The sequence below is a fragment of the Leopardus geoffroyi genome, chromosome B1, assembly GCF_018350155.1.
Source record: "Leopardus geoffroyi isolate Oge1 chromosome B1, O.geoffroyi_Oge1_pat1.0, whole genome shotgun sequence".
Classification (NCBI taxonomy): domain Eukaryota; kingdom Metazoa; phylum Chordata; class Mammalia; order Carnivora; family Felidae; genus Leopardus; species Leopardus geoffroyi.
This window is the reverse complement of record NC_059327.1, coordinates 79,354,750-79,374,964: the sequence shown is the minus strand read 5'-3', so window position 1 is coordinate 79,374,964 and position 20,215 is coordinate 79,354,750. Positions and strand designations below refer to the sequence as shown.

At 43.6% G+C, this 20,215-nt stretch overlaps 1 protein-coding gene across 2 annotated transcripts in view; it reads left to right on the top strand.

Moving 5' to 3' along the window:
• The first annotated feature begins 9,955 nt into the window (after nt 1–9,955).
• Nucleotides 9,956–20,215, top strand: part of ARHGAP10 (Rho GTPase activating protein 10) — a 325,048-nt gene continuing 314,788 nt past the window's right edge. Inside the window, exon 1 of one of the 2 annotated variants that reach the window (XM_045466135.1) lies at nt 9,956–10,314. In XM_045466135.1, coding sequence (XP_045322091.1) covers nt 10,161–10,314 — 154 coding nt within the window. In that variant the 5' untranslated portion in view covers nt 9,956–10,160. The remainder of the gene's footprint in view (nt 10,315–20,215) is intronic. The other variant, XM_045466157.1, reaches the window with a different exon arrangement.

The following is a 20,215-nucleotide window of genomic DNA, read 5'->3' as shown; positions in this document are numbered from 1 at the left end:
GATGGAGTGCCGCATGGAGCTTTACGTGGAGTCTGCTTGAGATTCTCTGTCTCCCTCTCCTCTGCCCCTCCCCTGCTCACATGCATACTCTCTCTCTCTCTCCCTTTCTCTCTCTTGCTTTCTCTCAAAAAAAAAAGTAAAAAAAAAAAAAAAAAAAGACACATTCAGGGGAAAATTGTAAAAGGGAGGGGATTCCAAAGGTGTAAAGCAGGCCAGTTACAGTCAAAGGGGGATATAATAGTCAGGGTTCCACAGAGGAACGGAACCAACAGAATATGTACAAAATATGTACAGATATAGATGAGGAGATTTATTGTAGAAATTGGCTTGTGTGGTTATGGGGACTGAGAAGTCCCCCAGTCTGTCATCTACAAGCTGGTGAATCAGGAAAACTGGTGGTGTGTAATTCAGTCTGAGAACCAGGGTGAGGGCTGTTGGTGTAAGCCCTGGAGTTTGAAGCCTCAAGAATCAGAAGCCCCAGTGGCTGATGTCCAACGCCTGAGGGCAGGAAAAGATGGATGTCTCAGTTGAAGAAGAGAGACAGGGAATTTGCCCCTCCTTTGCCTTTTTGTTGTAATTGGGCTCTCCATGAATTGGATTGGATGATGCCTGCTCATGTTGGTGAGGGTAAATCTATTCACTCAGTCTACTGAATCAAATACTAATCTCTTCCAACACCCTCATGAACACATCCTGAAATAATGTTTAACCAGCTCTCTGGGCATCCCTTAGCCCAGTCAATTTGGCACATAAAACCATCAGAGAGGACTTAAGGTCATGTGACTTAGAGCTAAGTGATCAAAGTTGATAACCTAATGGCTTGTTTGTCCAGTGTGTGCCATGGGCTGCTAGATTTTCTCTCAGAACATAAAGGAGGAGGGTGTTACTGTTTTTTGTTTTATCTTCACCAAATAACTAATTCCAAATATGCCCCACAATTTCCATGAAGGTCCACTGCCAATTATCCAGTTCTAGATAGGCCAATCTAGCAGGCACTGGGTCTAGTATTATTTAATCAGTCTAGGTATTAATTAATCTTTGAGTGCAAGGGGAAAAACCCTGATTCTGGCAACTTAAGCAAAAAGGCATTTCGTTTGAAGTATGTGGGATGCTAAAGGAAACCTGAAAACCAGCCTTGGAATGAGTAGCTGGGTAGACTGCCAGGCAGCAGGTCTCTTGACAGTCGTGGCTGGAACAGATGAACTTTGTTTTTTCTGTCAGTTTTTTACTATGCTTCAAAGTCCTGGGAAAAAGAGTCTGGTTGGCTGAGTTTAGGGCATGTACCCTGCCCCTGGCAATGGCAGGCTTAAGAGGAAGGATTAGCAGGAGCCTCCAGGGATCTCTTTGGATTCCCTAGTATGAGCTAGGCCCATGAATTTTACCAAGACTATGTGCTATGTGGGAAAATAATTACTCAGGTGAAAGTCAGGGTGCTTTTGGCAAGTGAGAATAAAAGCTCAGCATCCAAAGATCCCAGTATCTACCACTACAGCAAAAAAAGTGATCATATTAAAAAAAAAGTTTATTTGAGGGAGAAAAAGAGAGAGAGAGAGACAGAGTGCAAGTGGGGGAAGGGTAAAGAGAGAGGGAGACAGAGAATCCCAAGCAGGCTCTGCATCATCAGCACAGAGCCAGATGTGGGACTTGAACCCACAAACTGTGAGATCATGACCTGAGCCAAAATCAAGAGCTGGGTGCGTTAACCAACTGAGCCACCTAGGCACCCCCAAGAGTGATTATTTTAATGGCGTCAAAGCCTGAGTACTTATGAATATGTTGAGTTGGTATGTGCTGATTTATTTTACTATTTTCCAATTGTTAGATTGCTTCCTTTTTTGCCCTTCTTTCCTCCCTGCAATAAATAGCCCTAAACATATACATTAAAATATATACATATATTTATAAATATATAATTAATTATATATATATGTGTGTATATATATATATATATATATATATATATATATATAGGGCAAATTATTAGGTCTGGAAATATTGGGTCAAAAGATAACAGTATTTAAACTTTTTTCATTTTCTATTTTACTGAAGTGCCAATGAACTCTGAGGGTATGCCTCTAATCATTCTAGATTGGCTTTCCAGTGCCTTCTAGATTGGCCTATCTAGAACTGGATAATTGCCCGTTTGAAGGTCACCCTGTGGAAACCTCTCTCTGGGTCATATCAGGGGCATTTGTGGTGCTGGGAAAAGCATACTGTTTAGAGCTCTCCTCTTTCCTTCTGACATTTTTTATATATATTGCTATCTGGATAAAATGAAGTGCAAGGTCTCTGCTTTGGTCAATTGATTCACATACTACAGAAAAGAGGGCAGCGTTTGCCTTAGGGATCTGTGGGCAGTGGGGAGTGCCTACTGATATAAGTCAGCATATATAATATGATATACCCAGCCCCCTCTTCTCCATGCGAAGTCTCTCCAAACCTGGGGGCAGGAAAAGGAGTCATTTCACTATGACAGGGCGCTCCACTTGACCCACATCTTCATGAGCCAGGTTCTTCTAACTCCAAACTTGAGAAGAGTCCTAGATTTCCTCAGAGGATTTTCATTCAAATGTGAGAGAATTGGAAAATCCCGCCTTCCTTCCCTGTCACACCCATTCCCCATTTCCCTACCCCAGTTCACTGGGAATGTCTGCTTCTTAGCCAGGCTGCCAGGCTGGCTGGATTAAGCAGCAATGTGCTTTGTGTTATCATTGTCCCTCTGTCGCTTATTCCCCATGGCTGGAGTACACGAGACTGTAGATGCCTCGAGATTAGGAACTGTCTCACCTTGGCATTCCTTGCAGAAGTTTCCACAGTGCCTTGCTCTTTCCAGGTACTCAATATTTGCTGAATAACATTAGGTAAGTGGAATAGTTCTAGTATTTTCTTGGGGTCCCAATTTCTTCCAAGTTATGTCTCAAAGTGCTGGAAAAGGTGAGCATCCTCTAAAAACAATCAGGAAAGCCTGGAGGGGTTCTAAACCCATGCTCAATGTTCTGGGGGAAAGAAGCTAAGCCTGGTGCAGATGCAGATGGATGGGCACTCGCTCCCTCTTCAAGGACTGTATCCCTTCCCATAGTGCTCCAGCCACATGGCCTTTTTCAGTTTCTTGAACTAGCTCTTTGACAAAGCTTTCACTGGGCATGTTTTTTCCCACTTTAGATCATATCCACGTTACCTGAACCCATTGAACTCCTCATCCTTCAGATCTGGGCTCAGTTGTTAATTCCTCACTAACATCTCAGAAAAGGCCATATTCCTACTACATATAGCATCATGTACAGTTCTTTCCTAGCACTTATCAGTGATTTCATTTAATATTTATATTGTAATTATTCGATATATTCTTTCTCTCTGACTGGAGACTATTAATTCATGAAGGCACAAAGTGTTCACTTGCACAGAAGTGCTTGTTTTGTTCACTACTGTCTTCCTAGTTCTAGGGTCCTCCCTGGTATATAGTGAGTGCTTTGTAAACATTGGAGGCATGAGTAATAGTTTCTCCACAGCACATACATGTACCCACTGCACTCCTGGAAGACACAGAGTATATTAGAGCTTCCCATAGAAACAGAACCAACCAATGGGATGGATAAAAACATTTTTACTGTGGTATAAATAGATGTATTATTTTTATTGTGGTAAATACATATAACATAAAAGCTACCATTTTAGCCATTTTAAGCATACAGTTTAGCAGGATTAAGTATAATCACATTGTTGTTCAACCATCACCATTATATTTTATAGATTACTAGTTGACAAACCTGTTGTGTAGCATCCTCGAATCTTAGTGGCTCAACCCACCTTGAGCTCAAAGCGTCTCTATATATGCTCCCAAGAAGTCCTATGATCTGGCATTTGCAAGCTGAAGAACCAGAAAGCCAGTGGTGTAAGTCCCAGTCCGAGTCTGAAGGGGAGAGACCCAGGAGCACCAATGTCTGACGGTAGGAGAAGATGGACATCCCAACTCAGAGAGAGAGAGAGAGAGAGAGAGGGAGAGAGAGAGAATTCACCTCCCTCTGCCTTTTTCATTCCAGCCCCTGATGGACTAGATGGCTGGCCATCTGCGTTGGTCACCCCCAGCACAAAGAGTGGCTCCACTTGGGTGGCCCAAGCTATTTGGCACTACCCCCACCTCTGCCTCAATGACCAGTTGAGGGAAAGCCTCCAGGTTTCACTGAGATAGGGCATGGCAGTCCTCTAAACAGGCTTGATGCTCAGATTGAAGTGGTTGTGATAGGGGGGCATCTTTCCAGTGTAGAAAGTGGCATTGTTTTTAGGTAAATCTGGAAATGGTGAAGCCATTTGATTCTCACAAAGGAAACTTCCAAAGGGCTGAAGTCAATACTCAGCTGGGGCAGAGCTGAGAAAATCACAGACAAATGAGCTGGAGTGGTGATAAATCTACAGAAGCCTGTCCCCGCTCTTCAGGGAGGATTTTAGTGATATGGTCCAATAATTTCTTGTTTATACTATTTTGGCACCTCCCCCCATACTTGTGAGAGAAAACAGCCTAATACAGTTTGGAAGACACCCAAAGATTTATCTTATATTTCCTCTCATTATATCATTTATGTTTCGCCATAGCAATAATGTATGTACCTCACTCATATAGGTGTCAGCCTGCAGCAGAGACTACTAGGTTCCTGCTCAAAATCTATTGTCCTTTTTCTCTTTGTAAGAAAATACAGTTTCTTTCAACACGCGTTTTTGGAGTGCCTGGTGGCTCAGTTGGTTAAGCCTCCGTCTTCGGCTCAGGTAAAAACCTCATGGCTTGTGAGTTCGAGCCCTACATCAGGCTCTCTGCTTTCAGCACAGAGCTCCCTTTGGATACTCTGTCTCCCTCTCTCTCTGCTCCTACCCCACACCTTCAAAAATAAATAAACATTTTTTAAAAGACCATATTTTTCTCTTGCAGCGAAGTGTGGCCATGTGACTAGGTTCTGGCTAATGATACAAAAAACAAAAATGTCTAAGACCTGCAGGAAGGCTGAAAACAGTGCTGACTCAGTTTGGGGGGAGGCACTCTTATCCTTTCCCTTCCTTCACAGAGGGAGCTGTAGGAACCACCTTGTGTTATGAAGTGAAACGGATTGGAACCCAATGCTTCCCTGGGGACCCTGGAATCACGTTAGGCTATTTACTTCTGGACTTCTTTTACATGAGAGAGAAATAAATTCCTTGTGGTCTAAACTACTGTTATTTTGGATTTTCTGTTATAATGTGTCTGGACCTAATTTTAACTGACTCACCCTGAAACATATCCAAAGAATAGAGTAGAACCCTTATTTGAACTTTATAGGTGGCAACTTTGTTACTCATCAGAGTAAACATGGTATGTAGAGGAACCTACATAAAGGGAAGGTTTCATCTGTATTAACCTCTATTTTATCTAGACTAGAACCTGACCAATTTGCATTGTTTCAAATCCTTATCTAATCCAGGCACTGAGCAAAGCCTAAAAATGCTTACCTGACACACAGAGTTGAACGTCTCCTAGGCACCTAGAGCTTAATGAGTCTGAAGCTGAAATTGATCTTGCCCATCCCAGTCAACACATCAACTTCTTATCCCGTTTTCCTTTCAGTGAAATGTTCAGTAAAGTTCATCTCCACCCATCTAACCTATCATGACAGGAGCCTGGGGGTCATCTTTGACACTCTCCTTATTTCTACACTGTTAATTAGAGGGTGAAGCTATGCCATTTCTTGCCCAGATAACTCCAAAAGCCTTCCCTCTGGACTCCACACAGGAGCTATAGAGAAAACACAAACCAGATCACATTATCACCATGCTGAAAACTCTTCAAAGGCTCCCAATAGCATTATGGTACAATCCAAAATCCTCATATGGCCTATAAGGCTCTGTGTGGTGTGGCGCCTGCCTATCCTCCACCACCTGTGTTGGCCTGAGCCAGTATCTCTCAACGACTATGCTTCAGCTGCCTAACCTCTTTTAGTCTCTTGAATGTACAACTCTTTCTCATTCCAGAGGCTAGCAGAGGCTGGTTCTCTGCCTGGACTACTCTGTTCTCAAAGCCCCCTGTTTAATGGTTAACTCCTACTGATTCTTCTGGTCACTGATTAAATGACCAGAAGTCATTGTCTTCCTGACCTTACTCCTGATTTATATCAGGCTCTCAATTAGAATCTCTCACACATCCTTTACTCTAACTGTATGGCACTTTAATTTTAAATTAGATATATATTTGTGTATGGTTTTGTGTTTTGTTTTGTTGTGTTGTTGCTGTTGTTTGGTACTATGCCAATTTCCCTCTAGAGAACAAAAGCACAGTGAGGATAGACACTGTTTTGTATTCTGCTGTATCACCAACACCTAGTATGGTTCATAATACATATAGAAACTTCACAGATATTTGTGGGAAGAATGAATTGATTAATGAACAAAATTGGGGCCTAGGAACTCTGGAGCATCTGCTTTAGTGATCACTTTCCTTGAATTCTGTCTTACATGGTTTAATGCTATGATTTTAGGAGGACAGGTTTCCCTGCCCGCCCCCCCCCCCCCATTTTTCACATACTGGTGGAATGTAATCTTCATCTCTGCCTCCTCCTGACCATCAGCATTCTTGCTTTCAGCAGGTGCTTTACAAAAACAAAAATTACTATTAACAAAAATTTTATTAAGTTTTCTCAACCAACTTGCACTTGCAGCATCATTGTCTCCATGCCATGGATGGTAAGCCTGAGATTTAGAGATTTTCCTTTGCCAAGCTGGTACAACTACTAAGTAGGGAAGCTGACTAGGAGCTCCTAAATTTCTTTTTTTTTTAATGTTTATTTTTATTTTTGAGGTGGGGGAGGGGCAGAGAGAGAGGGAGACACAGAATCTGAAGCAAGCTGCAGGCTCTGAGCTGTCACCACAGAGCCTGACGTGGGGCCTGAACTCACAGACCTCGAGATCATGACCTGAGCCAAAGTCGGACGCTTGACTAAGCCACCCAGGTGCCCTGGAGCTCCTAAATTTCTTTAGGAGAAATGGTACCATTGTACCATAAGGGTTTCCCTTACTTGGCCATACTTCTCATTCATTCCACAGTTACTGATCATTTCTACCAGGCCAGTTACAAGGTGTAACTGAATAAAACTAATTAGGGCCTTCCACTCTTGGTGATCATTGGTAGAGCTATTTAGTATTGAATTAAGATTTAAAAAAAATTTTTTTAACGTTTATTTATTCCTGAGGGAGAGAGAGAGTGTGTGAGTGGGAGAGGGGCAGAAAGAGAGGGAGACACAAGATCTGAAACAGGCTCCAGGCTCTGAGCTGTCTGCACACAGCCTGGCGTGGGTGGGGCTCGAACCCATGAACCATGAGATCATGACCTGACCCGAAGTCAGACACTTAACCGACTAAGCCACCCAGGCGCCCCCTTTTTAAAAAAAAAAAAATTTTTTAATGTTGAATTAAGATTTATATTCACCTGCTGTTTAAATTGTTTTGGGGAGTGTGTGTGTGTATGTGTGTGTATGTGTAAAGACACAAGTAACAGTATTTTCATGATGTTGTATAATTGTTTTAAACAATTGTATAATTGTATAATTGTTTTGCTCCAAAATATCTAAATATCTGGCCACATTGAACCAGAGTTTTTGTGGCTGGAAGTAGAAAGTGGTAAGGAAGAAGAGGCACTCCTGGAGCAGTCCCCATCCCACCCTCCTTTTTAAACTTTATAGTTGAGGTATTTCACATACCAAAAAAAATTCACCCATTTAAAGTATACAATTTAATGATTTTTAGTAGAGTTACAGAGTTGTACAATCATTACCAAAATCTAACTTTAAATTATTTTCATCATCCCCAAAGGAAACCCTTATTCTACTCCCACCCCACCATCCAGCCTCTGGCAATAATTAATCTACTTTCTGTCTCTTATGGATTTCCCTGTTCTGGACATTTCACATGAGTTGAATAATATATGTGGCTTTTTGTGACTGGCTTCTTCCACTTAGCATTATGTTTTGAAGGTTCATTGTGTTGTAGCATGCATGCATCAGTCCTTAATCTTTCTCTATTAATATTCCATTAGTAGATTAATATTCCACTGTATGGATACACACATTGTGTTTATCAACCCATTCATCAGTTGATGGACATTAGTGCTGATTCCACTGTTTGGTTATTATGAACAATGCTACTATGAACAAGTATTTATTTGTGCAAACATGCTTTCATTTCTTTTGGGTACATACCTAGGGAGTGCAATTGCTGGCTCACATGTTAAATTTATGTTTAATGCATTGAGGAGTATCAGCAGCCCCTCTTTATGAGGATAGGTTTAGGGTTTTGCCCAGAGGAATTTAAAAAAATATATTTATTTTTATTTGTTTTGAGAGTGAGAGAGAATGCAAGCCGGGAAGGGGCAGAAAGAGAATCCCAAGCAGGCTCCACAGCTCAAACTCACGAACTGTGAGATCATAACCTGAGCTGAAATCAAGATTCGGATGCTTAAGGGAGCCACCCAGGCACCCCATGGCCTAGAGGATTGAGTGCCTGTCAATTTGTCTTGTTTTGCCAGGTCCTCACGGTTTGTTTACATCCCTTTTATTTTTGCCTCTTTCCCCTTCTATTTGCCTCTTTTATTCTCTTCTCTGAAGAATCCAGCCCCCTGCTGATTTTAGTAGGAACTGAAGCTTTCAGTGCCTAAACGTTATTTGTAAAACATTTGGAACTCTCTGGAGGATGGACATTAAAGTAATAATGTTTATCTGTTTTTCTGAGGGTTAGCCCCACGCTGGAGGTGCTATTTTGTAAGAAAAGAGCTCATTGAGTAGGAGGCTTATTTAACTTCTTCCTGAGGGTTAGGCTCCTACAACATGCTGTCCAAACAGATTCTTAATTACCTAGAGCTGAGTCTGAAAGTTTTAGAGAATCGCTTTGAAGTTTCTTTGTGGATAGCAACATCTTTAGTAAACCTATATATGTAAACATGTATCGTGAGCTTGTAAAAAATGTGCGCAGAGTTCCTGGTGTGTGCCTGGCACATAATAATTGCTTAATAAATTGTAAATTGCCATTATAAAAAGTTACTGTAATGAACAATTGATTTCTTTTGGAAATACATTTCAGGAACTTAAAATATCTTAACTTTTTGGGAGACACATCCGAGTTCTGCCAGAGAACACAAAATACTTTTCCATGTGTGCTGACACAAATTCTCATTTGATCGTCACCCCCGCACCTCGTGAAACCTGGCATTTGTTTTCGTCGGTTATTTTTAGAACAATAAAGATCATCTCCACCTACCCAAGCAAATTTAATCTGCTGAATACAACAGAGACAACTTTTCAGTGGTTTAGCCACCCCTCTCCCTCCCTCCAAGTGGTTCAGTGTGAATACGCAGCAGGGTGTAATAGGAGCTCTCGGCCCCCAAACTCTTCCTGCTCATGTAAAGCTTTCAATTAAAGCGGAGATTCAGCACGCATTTTTACTGCAGATGGGGAACGGGAATAAGGAAAAGCGAGCCCTGCGTGCGAAACTTTCACAGCTCAGGGTCGCTCCCAGGATAAGTGAGATCAAGGAGTCCATCGTTTCCCCTAGCAGGCCAGACCTCTGCGTGCAGTCGCTGGCAGAGCGGGGATTATAGACTGCAACTAAGTCTCCCCTTCCTTGCCCAGGTCGAGTTCTCTGCATCCGGGAGCCCGCGGGAAGTCATCCCAAGTGGGGGAGCCGAAAAAAGGGATGGGCACGCGCCCCGGGGGTGGAGGAGAAGCGCGGGACGAAATTCTAGATCGGAGGAGGTTCGGAAGGAAGAGGAGGGGCAACTGCGCGTGGGGAAGAGAAGGAAGAGGCTGCCGGGGAAAAAGGAAGAGAAGGGAAGGGAGGGAGGAAGAAGGAAGGCGGATAAAGAAGGGGCGAGCGGAGGCGGGCGCCCGGGGCGGGGCGGGGCGGGGCGGGGCGGCTGGCGCCTCGGGGAGGGTCTGCGGGGCGGGGCGGGGCCGCGGGCGCCCGGGCATCGGCGGGGGCTGCCGGGATTGGGGCGCCGCGGTTCTCGCTCGCTTCGGCCGCCAGGCTCCGCACCGAGGGACACGTCTGCGCCGCGCTCGCCGCGCGCCTCTCCGGGACTTCCTGGCCGCTGCCCCGAAGCCCGACGCGGATCTCCGCAGGGCGCTGCGGGCGGGTGGCGGACCGCAGCAGTCATGGGGCTGCAGCCCCTGGAGTTCAGCGACTGCTACCTCGACAGCCCGTGGTTCAGGGAGAGGATCCGCGCCCACGAAGCGGAGCTGGAGAGGACCAACAAGTTCATAAAGGAGCTCATCAAGGACGGGAAGAACCTCATCGCAGCGACCAAAAGTAAGCGGCGACCTGGGCACGGGCGAGCTGCGGCGCGGCCGGCAGGAGCCTCTGCGGGAGCGCGAAGGGCAGTCGCGCGCCCCAGCTCAGCCGCCGGTGGAGCCGGGAGGCCCCGGGCTCCCTCCTGCCCGGCTCCGCAGGCAGCCGGCGGCGAGTCCCCTTTCCCGCCCCTCGCCCTCGGCAGCGGCCAGAGCCGGGAGCCGTGCGTGGGAGCGCGCCGCCGGCAGCCCGGCACCCCTTGGTGCCTGCGTTCCCTGCCCGGCCCGCCCGAGGTCAGGTTGGATTGCACCCTAAAAGCTGCCCGGTCTTTCCTGAAACAGAAACATCAGTTTCACTCGCCTTGTCTCGTGACCTCTCCAGAGGACTTTCTGGGGATTCTTTGAAAACCTGCTGGGCGTTGAATTTTTCAAAAGTCCCTGAAACGACACTCTTACCGTGGTATTTTCTGATCGTTTCTGACCGTCTCGTCCCGAGTCCTTCCCTGTGCCAAACCAGAAAGTCCACCTGGCCTTGTGCTGCTTTCCGCACATTCTTGACCTCCTGCGCCGGCGAGGGTTCAAAGATTGCGGCTTGTAAGGGGGAGCAGACAGCCTACCCTTTGGCTGGAACCATCAGTGCCTGCAAATAGGGAATTTCACCCTGGTCAGGCTTCATGCCAACCTCCCTGGTTATTCTCTGTTTTTTTTTTTTTTTTTTCTAAACTACGAAATGGCCACTGGAGAAATAGATCTCTGTAGGTATATCTATTATCTGAGGAGATTCTTTCTAGGAGGGAGAAAGGCTAAAATTCATGCTGAAACACCGAGTTGGTGATGCTGTTGGATATGGGGTGGCATTAGCTCCAGTGAGGAGCTGGGTGGCCTGACCACACCTGTAGCCCATAGCCCTTCTGAGGATGCTGCTGAGTGCCCTCTTAAGATAGCAGGCAGGGGACAGGGCAGTATCCAGCTTCTACAAGTCTGTGTTGCTGGGGTCTTTATCTTTTCTCTAGTTTCTCAATTCGGTAATTCCCAGTTTTGGGAATTAGTCACTTGTACACTTGTTTGTAGATATCAACTCTGGGGAAAAATACCCTATATCACCCTCTTCCCTACCCCCCCCCCCCCCCCCCGCCCAATTTTGCATTAAGAAAGATTAAAACCTACTGAACAAACTGTCTCAAGAACCCAGCACAGTGCCTGGAACAGTAAATATTCATTTAACGAATGAGTTGAACTAAGTTTTAATAGGAAGAATTTAGTGAGCCACCCCTGTAATTTTGGGAGCAGGTCAGTCAACTTCTCTGGATGATGTCCAGGGTTCCTTTTGGTTCTCTGACCTTGTTCGTGTTGCAAAATGAAGCTTGGGCATCACTTTGGGATGTGTGGGCTTATTTGGATGATTTTTGTCCAGTGCCTTGGGGTTAGGTATGTGTCTTGGGTGGGAAGTAGGGAGAGTCTGTAAGTATGTAGGAAGGAGGGAGGAGAGGGCAGGGTGTTCGTGTATGTGTGAATGAACGTGAGGAAGAGGACTCCTTTCTGTGGCTTGGGTCAGTGGCCAGGGGAGTGTACGTTCTCCTCTCTTACTGGCCTTAGCAGCTCCCTCTGGAGCTAGGAAGATGAGGGGGGAGGCTTTGGTATGGGGAGAGGCAGATGGCAAAGCCAGTTTGGCCACTGGTAGAAAGCTATTTATGTGACTGCATGTTCCCTCTTCTGCCAACAGGACACATGCCTGGTGTCCCAGCAGCAGCTGGTACATCTGGGGGGCCAGCTGTCAGCCTTCCTCCCCAGAATGTAGACTTTCTGTGAACTGGTGTCTTACTCCTTTTGATTCTTGTACTTTACCATAAGAAACATAATTTATAATCGTGATTAAGAGCCCCCAGAAAGTATATTTTTTTCCTCATTGTGTTTGATTAACTTAAATTCTTTTTTTTTTTTTTTTTTAATGTTTGTTTACTTTTGGGAGAGAGAAACACACACAGGGTAGGTAGGAGCAGGGGAGGGTCAGAGAGGGAGACACAGAATCCGACGAAGCAGGCTCCAGGCTCTGAGCTGTCAGCACACAGCCCGATGTGGGGCTTGAAATCACGTACCACAAGATCGTGACCTGAGCTGAAGTTGGCCACTTAACCAACTGAGCCACCCAGGTGCCCCTGATTAACTTAAATTCTTTCCCAGAAGACAGCAAAAAACCACGGCTTTAGCTCACTTGCTTTAGGCAAGTTAGGAAGACCCTGTGTTTGCCCAGCCCACTCCTTAAATTTTAATTCTAGTTCCCATCAAAGACTACAAGCACCAATAGGACTTAAGTCAGGGCACCTGAGTTTAATTCACCTTTACTGTGAGGGCCTGGCTACATGACAGCTGCTCAGGTCACTTAATTCTTTTGTGTTCAGTTTCTTTTGTCCTACTTCTTAGAGGCATTGGTAAGGTCCTGCAGTGTTTGGAAATTGCAGTGTAGGTCTGCTGTTTGCCTAACCAGTTGATCCTTTCTGTATAACATCTGAGAGCCAAGAAGTGAAGGGAGGACATGAGGTGGAGTTGCTGCAGAAAGAATAACAATCAACTAGGTCAGACTGGTTAAATTTTCGGATGTTTTACACTTTGGTGTGCAAAAATAGCATTTGGTGCATTTTCAGAATTGTGAGTTTAAGTGATTTCTGTTTTTTTTTTTTTTTTTTTAAATTTTTTTTTTTTAACGTTTATTTATTTTTGGGACAGAGAGAGACAGAGCATGAACGGGGAAGGGACAGAGAGAGAGTGGGAGACACAGAATCGGAAACAGGCTCCAGGCTCTGAGCCATCAGCCCAGAGCCTGACGCGGGGCTCGAACTCACGGACCGCGAGATCGTGACCTGGCTGAAGTCGGAGGCTTAACCGACTGCGCCACCCAGGCGCCCCAAGTGATTTCTGTTTTTAATTGCCCTGTAAGATGTCTCCTGTGCACACTAGATACTTGTTGGATTTATGTAGTTCTGATGTCTTGATGTTTTAATATTCCATAAATATTTAAAGAAGTTGGAGGTGGCTCTGTGGGACTTGAAGGCTTACTGCTGGGTTCAGTGATGGTGGCAATCAGCAAACATTTAACATCTATGATTCATTAAATATTGGGATTGAGATTCAAAGAGGTAATAAGCCCAAGGCCCTTGTCCTTGAGTTTATCATCCTGTAGTTGAATTCAGTTCAATCTAGGGAATATGTTTGAACACCTGTAGCATTGTGCTAAATTCCATTTTGTGTAAGTTTGTTTTGAGTGAGAGAGAGGGTGCTCGTGTGTGAGTGGGGGGAGGGGAGTGGCAGGGAGAGGGAACAGAGAGAATCCCAAGTAGGCTCTGTGCTGTCAGTGACTCAGGGCTGGAGCTCACAAACTAAACCTTGAGATCATGACCTGAACCGAGATCAAGAGACGCTTAACTGACTGAGCCACCCAGGTGCCCCCACATTGTGCTAAATTCTTGAAGAAACAAAGGATACACAGACACACATATTAAAAGGTTAAACATTCAGTGACAAGCAAGTATTCTAACTTTGCCAGAAACAAGAGTTTGTTGTAGGTCAGAATGAAGACATGTGACTTGGGAGTTTGGGAACTCATTGTTTTAAGTAAGGAATAAAACCTTGTAGAACTTGGTCAGATTGAAAACAGCTGAAAAGAAACTAGACCGCCACAGTGTTTGAGGGCCATGAGGAGACCAGCTTGGAATGGGATAAAGGGAGAGGTCAGTTTCAGATTATGGAGGGTCGTAAAAGTGAGGTCAGGAATGTGGACTTTATCCTGTGGAGAATCACTGAAGGGTGTTCAGCAAAAGGCTGACATAATGGGAAAGAGACGGTTTCGAGACAGAATTTGACATCTGTGTGCAGGGCGGATTTGGACACAGCAGTGGGGGTAGGCGGGAGCTCCAGAGAGAAGTCTGGGATCATTGACTTCTGTGGTACATTTGGAGATCATTCACCCAATTCAATGGAGTCTTTGTTTAAATGGATTTTTTAGTCCTTTTTCTTTTTCACGCCTCTCCTAGAATAACCAGTGTCCTCTCTTAATACAGTCTTTCCTCTTGTAAGCCTTTCACATGATATCTGTATAGTTTAAGATGCTTATGATTCATACAAACGTATAGCATATTTGCCAGAAATAGAAATGAGCTATGTATGCTTTTCTCACGAAGTTTACATTAGACAGTGTTGGGCAAACTTGTTCTGTTTTAGAGGAAAAAATATATTTTTTAAACAAACAGTCCTTACAGTTATTAAGCACTTACATAGTTACGTAAAATGCTCTTTAGTAAGGTTAGATTGTCTAGCTTTCTTGGTGTGTGTTAGTCAAGCTGTAGGACCCCTCTGAGTGAACCTGTTCTTATCACAGACCCGGAGAAGGGTGCCGATGGCAGCCAGGACTAGAATTTCAGTCTTCCAAGTCTTGGTTTTAGTACTTTTTTTAGGCCTTGATATTTCATTTTTATTTAAAAAAAAAATTTTTTTTTTTAAAAAAAAAAATTTTTTTTTTTCAACGTTTATTTATTTTTGGGACAGAGAGAGACAGAGCATGAACGGGGGAGGGGCAGAGAGAGAGGGAGACACAGAATCGGAAACAGGCTCCAGGCTCTGAGCCATCAGCCCAGAGCCCGACACGGGGCTCGAACTCACGGACCGTGAGATCGTGACCTGGCTGAAGTCGGACGCTTAACCGACTGCACCACCCAGGCGCCCCCCAAAAAAATTTTTTTAACCTTTATTTATTTTTGAGACAGAGAGAGACAGAGCATGAATGGGGAAGGGGCAGAGAGAGAGGGAGACACAGAATCAGAAGCAGGCTCCAGGCTCTGAGCCATCAGCCCAGAGCCCGACGCGGGGCTGAAACTCAAGGACGGCGAGTTCGTGACCTGAGCTGAAGTCCAACGCTTAACCGACTGAGCCACCCAGGCGCCCCTAGGCCTTGATATTTTAATATTTGCTTTAATATTTACTTGATTTTTTGTTTTCTTTACTTCAGGACAACATCAGAGTTTTCTTTCTTTCTTGACATTCATTTTGAAAAGAGCGTACGTGTGTGGGCGCCCCTGTGAGTGGGGGAGGGGCAGAGAGTGGGAGACACAGAATCTGCTGAGCTGTCAGCACGGATCCCTACGTGGGGCTTGAACTCACAGACTGTGAGATCATGACCAGAGCTGAAGTCGGATGCTTAAGCAACTGAACCACCCAGGCGCCCCTTGTTTTGCTTTCTTTACATTAATGTTTCAGACAGATAGTTCATGCCATAATTCCTTTCGGGGGAAATTTCCCAAGTTGCTATTGCATTGAAACATATAGAAATTTGGAAGACTTGAAAGAATTCACATCGTAATCCTGAGCCTCAGTTTCCTTATTTGTAAAACGGGACTGTTGCAGAAAGCCCAGCCTGAGGATTGAGTAAAATGGTGTGAAAGTGTTTTGCAAACGTGCATTTAAGTGTTGGGCAGACTCTATTGTTTGCCCAGCCAACATTACTTTTCTCTCTTTGGCTTGAATTTTGTTCAGGTGTCGCTACGTTTTCCCAGGTGACTCAGGGAAGGATGATTAAGGGCACTGTGGATTAGTCTCAGTGTTTTTCAATCCTAGCTGACCTTTAGAATCACCTGGGCAGTGATAAAAACATGCATTCAGGGTTAAGGGTCCCAGAACTCTTAACTCCGTTATGGTGAACCTATTTTCTGTGCTTGTAACCTGGTTTCAGAATGAGGATGTTTCTCAGTTCTGGTCATGGAGACGTGATAGGAAGTCTGCTGGAGACTGGGAAAAAGATTTCCTTTTGTGTGAGGAGACTCAGCAAAAGGGTTCTTTACTCTTCTGTGGTATCTGGTTGTGTGGCCTGGAGCTGCTACCATCTTGGGAGGACTGAGTGGAGCCAAGGTAAAGAGCGTGGAGCAGACAGCTTACTGCATCTGGGTTTTTGATGTCACTGTGGGAGCCACAGACTATTCTATGCCTAAAGCCCAGCTCTGGATATATTGTTAAATGACCTAAGCCAGTTTGAATTGTGTTTTCTGCCACTTCACATCCCATTATTGATGGAGAAATGTGATTCTAAATTTCATGCCGATCCTGGAATTGAGTGGAATTTAGAGAAGTATAGAAATAAAATGTTATTGAAAACGTTGATAAGTTACAAATATTATTTTTCCCTGAATGTAAAAGAAGATTCAGGTATTTTTTGCCTCAAAGAAATCACCACGGACCCCCAACAAATCAGGGCATCACCTGGGGTAAGTCTTAAACTCTCTCGGGGTTTTACTACAGTGGGCTGGTCTCCAGTATGCCTGTAGACTTTCTATAAAAATACTGTCCGACTGGAGCTAGGACATGGACCTAGACAGCCTTTAAAAGCTTCAAGTACCTTATTTGCTGCAGGTGGTCCTTGACTCCATTTAGAATAGTCTCTGTTTAGAGCTCTCCACTAGCCATCTGTGTTCATTTAGAATGTTTTATGGGTCAGTCATCCGGTGTGCTCAGTATCTTACTGACACGTTGCGTTTTCCCTGTCCTCCTATTTATCTTTTGGGGTTCCTTTGACCACATTTTTTTTTTTTTTGCTTATTTTTTTGGAGGGGACCAGGGAGCAGTGTTGACTTTTGGAAGAGGAGAAAACAGGCATTTTGTGTTTTAATTTTTAAAATAGCCGATGACACAGTGTAGCATAGAAGATTAAGAGTGCAAGTTGAGGGTACTGGTCTGTCTGGGTCCATATCCTACCTCAACCACTCACTGATGGTGGAACCTAGTCAAGTTGTTTGGCTTATTTATTTTTTGAGAGCACATGTGAGCTGGGGAGAGGGAGATGGAGAGAATCTTAAGTAGGCTCCACACCCAGTATGGAACCTGATGTAGGGCTCAATCCTACAACCATGGGATCATGACCTGATCCAAAACCAAGAGTCAGATGAGCTCAACTGACAGAGCCACCCAGGTGCCCCTAGCTTTTCTCTATCTGTGTTGTCACCCATAAAATGTAGATTATAATGCTATCCCCTGTATAGGCATGCTAGTTGGATTAAATAAGTTAATACATGTAAAGCATTAAGAATAAGCATTCAGATGTGAAATGTTAACACGTATGATGTCATTCTTTAAATTGTAGGCACATGTTTTAATATTTGGGCCTTTTCTTGCCTGAGAAACATCTGTTCTGGCCCAGTGACTACTGGGTAACCTTTCAGTGCTTATTACCCCTAAGAGTATATTCATTCATGTCCTCATTACCAGTGACCAAGAAGATAGACAAATTTGACAAACTCTGGGAAGGCTTCTAAAGTTTGAATGTAGTGCAGGATACTGAAGTCTTACAAGTAAGTTGATGAATCGAAGCTAAATGGTATCTTGGGAAAACATTCTCCAGAATTTATTTCCAGTTCACAAACATTTGAAGGTGAAGTAGAAGGTGTCAGTAAGGCTGCAGTAAATCTAGCAAGCCACCTGCAGCTGGGACTCCAGCAGTCAGCAGGAGGCCTCTGTCCAGAGGACTGATGGGGGGGGGGGGGGTGGGGTTGAAGGTGACAGAAAGAGTTGTGTTCCAGGTATTGAGATGATAACATCTCATGGAGCCTTCAGATACTTAAAAATTACAGTGATATTTTTAAAGGACATTAATGTTAGTGTTTAACCTGAAGGAAACCTTGACAACTAATGGACAGTGCTTGTATTTGCTAAGGGAAATTCACAATGAGAAATTCCAGATGAGAAAAGGCAACCAGAGACATCTCTAAGAGGGATGTACCTAAGAGTACATCCTGTCATCTATGAAAGAATCCTCAAATCCCCAAAGAAGCTGTTTTGAGTCTGTAACTCTAATAGCTCTTGACTACCTTACGGTTTTGTTTGTTTTTTGGGTTATAAGAGGGGCAAGAATTATGAAGGATATAAAAATGGTGGGTAGTCTGCAAAGTTACCATAAATCGTACTCTAAGTGATTGCTGACTGTATGTCACAGTGAATAGGAACAGTGTGAAAGCTTGTTCAAATCACATAATTTGTCAGTGGAGGAGCTGGAATGTGAACCCACTTTTGTTTGACTCTAAAACCCTTAACCACAATCATTAGCTGTCTCCATAATGGGGTGTAACTGCGGTCTTGTGTTAGGGGAAGTGATTATGATAAATCTTGGTTATCTGGAATGTGTGTAAACTTCATGATCTAGTTGGGAGACAGTTCTTATTAGCTCAGTACAAGGACCATGACTGAAAGAAAATTTAAGGCCCTGTAGGATGATTATTGTAAATAAAACTGGTTGCTTGTTTGTATAGGAAGTATAGACATTCAGAGATTTGTTGATTTAGGATCAGTTAGGTTCAGATCTCTACTTAAAAGAGTATCATTTCCTTCCCCTCAGTCTCTGTCTCTTAATCTCTACTGTGCTCCACCCCCCCCCCCCCCCCCCCCCCCCCCCCCGCCAAGTTCCTTCTTCCTTTGTGTCCCATTCCTTCCTTCCACCCTTTGGTAGAGTAAATTTTCATTTTGTTCTCATATTTTGGCATTAGTATTTTTTGCTTTGCCAAAATTATGAAATAATTTAGAAATATAAAAAGATACAGAGAATCTCATAATAACTACAAGTGTGATATTGCATTTTTCCACTACTTGTTTCATTAAGATGCAAGTTTTTGTAAATGTATATGCAGAAGCATATAGGAATAGCTGTGTCCTTAACTCATTGAAAGCACACTGTGTATAAATTGTCTTTCAAGTAACATGTTCTCTCATTAAGATATAAGTGGTTGTAAATGTTAGTGGAGAAGCATATGGGAATAGCTCTGTCCTTAGCTCATTAAAACTATATACCATAGAGGGGCACCTGGGTGGCACAGTGGGTTAAGCGTCCTTTGATTTTGGCTCAGGTCATGATCTTATGGTTTGTGAGTTGGAGCCCCACGTTGGTCTCTGTGCTGACTGTGTGGAGCCTGTTTAGGATTCTCTCTTTCCCTCTCTCCACCCCTCCCCTGCTTGTGTTCTTGAGTTCTCTGTCTCTCTCTCTCTGGCCCCCTCAAAATAAATAAATGTAAACTATGCTACACACATATATATTTATATATATTTACATAAAGGTATATGAAGAATGTATATGTAAGGATATATGTGTGTGTATATATATATGTATATATATATAAAATCTCATAATAAACATTTCTGTATTAGTAGCCTCACAGGTTGGGAAAAAATTGTTCCTGTCTGCCTCTCCCCAGTAGCAACCTATCCCTTCTCCCCAAGAGGTAGCAACTGTCTCAAACCAGCATTTATTATTCCCAGACACTTTAATATATCTGTACAAATTCCTAAATAATAGCATGTTTTTAGGCTTTATATAAGGGTTTTCAAACTATATGTGCAATTCCCCCTCCCCTATCATATTAGTGAGATTTATCCATGTGGATACATGTAGTAGCTCTATTTCATTTAGTTCAACCTCTTTTTCCTACAAGTGGCATTTAAAAAGACTTTGTTAATTGATGTTTTATAGATATTCTATAAAAACATAAGATATTCTGTGATGTATCATATATTCATGCATTTTTTGATTGCTACACAACTTATTAGTGAATGTATGTAGTATGAAATGATAAAGTATTGTAATTAATTTTAAAAACTTTAAACCAGTAGCTTTGACAACAATCTGTAAATAATGTTCCCATGAGAAGCACCTGGATGGCTCAGTTAGTTAAACATCTGACTCTTGATTTCGGCTCAGATCATGATCTCACAGTTCATGAGTTCAAGCCCCACGTCAGGCTCTGCACTGTCAGTGCAGAGCCTTGTTTGGGATTCTCTCCCTGTCTCTCTGCCCCTCTTCCCACTTGCATACATATGCTCTCTCTCTCAAAATAAATAAAAATTAAAATAACGTACCCATGAATTTTGCAGTCCCTTAGTGAAAATTTTTTTGATAAATT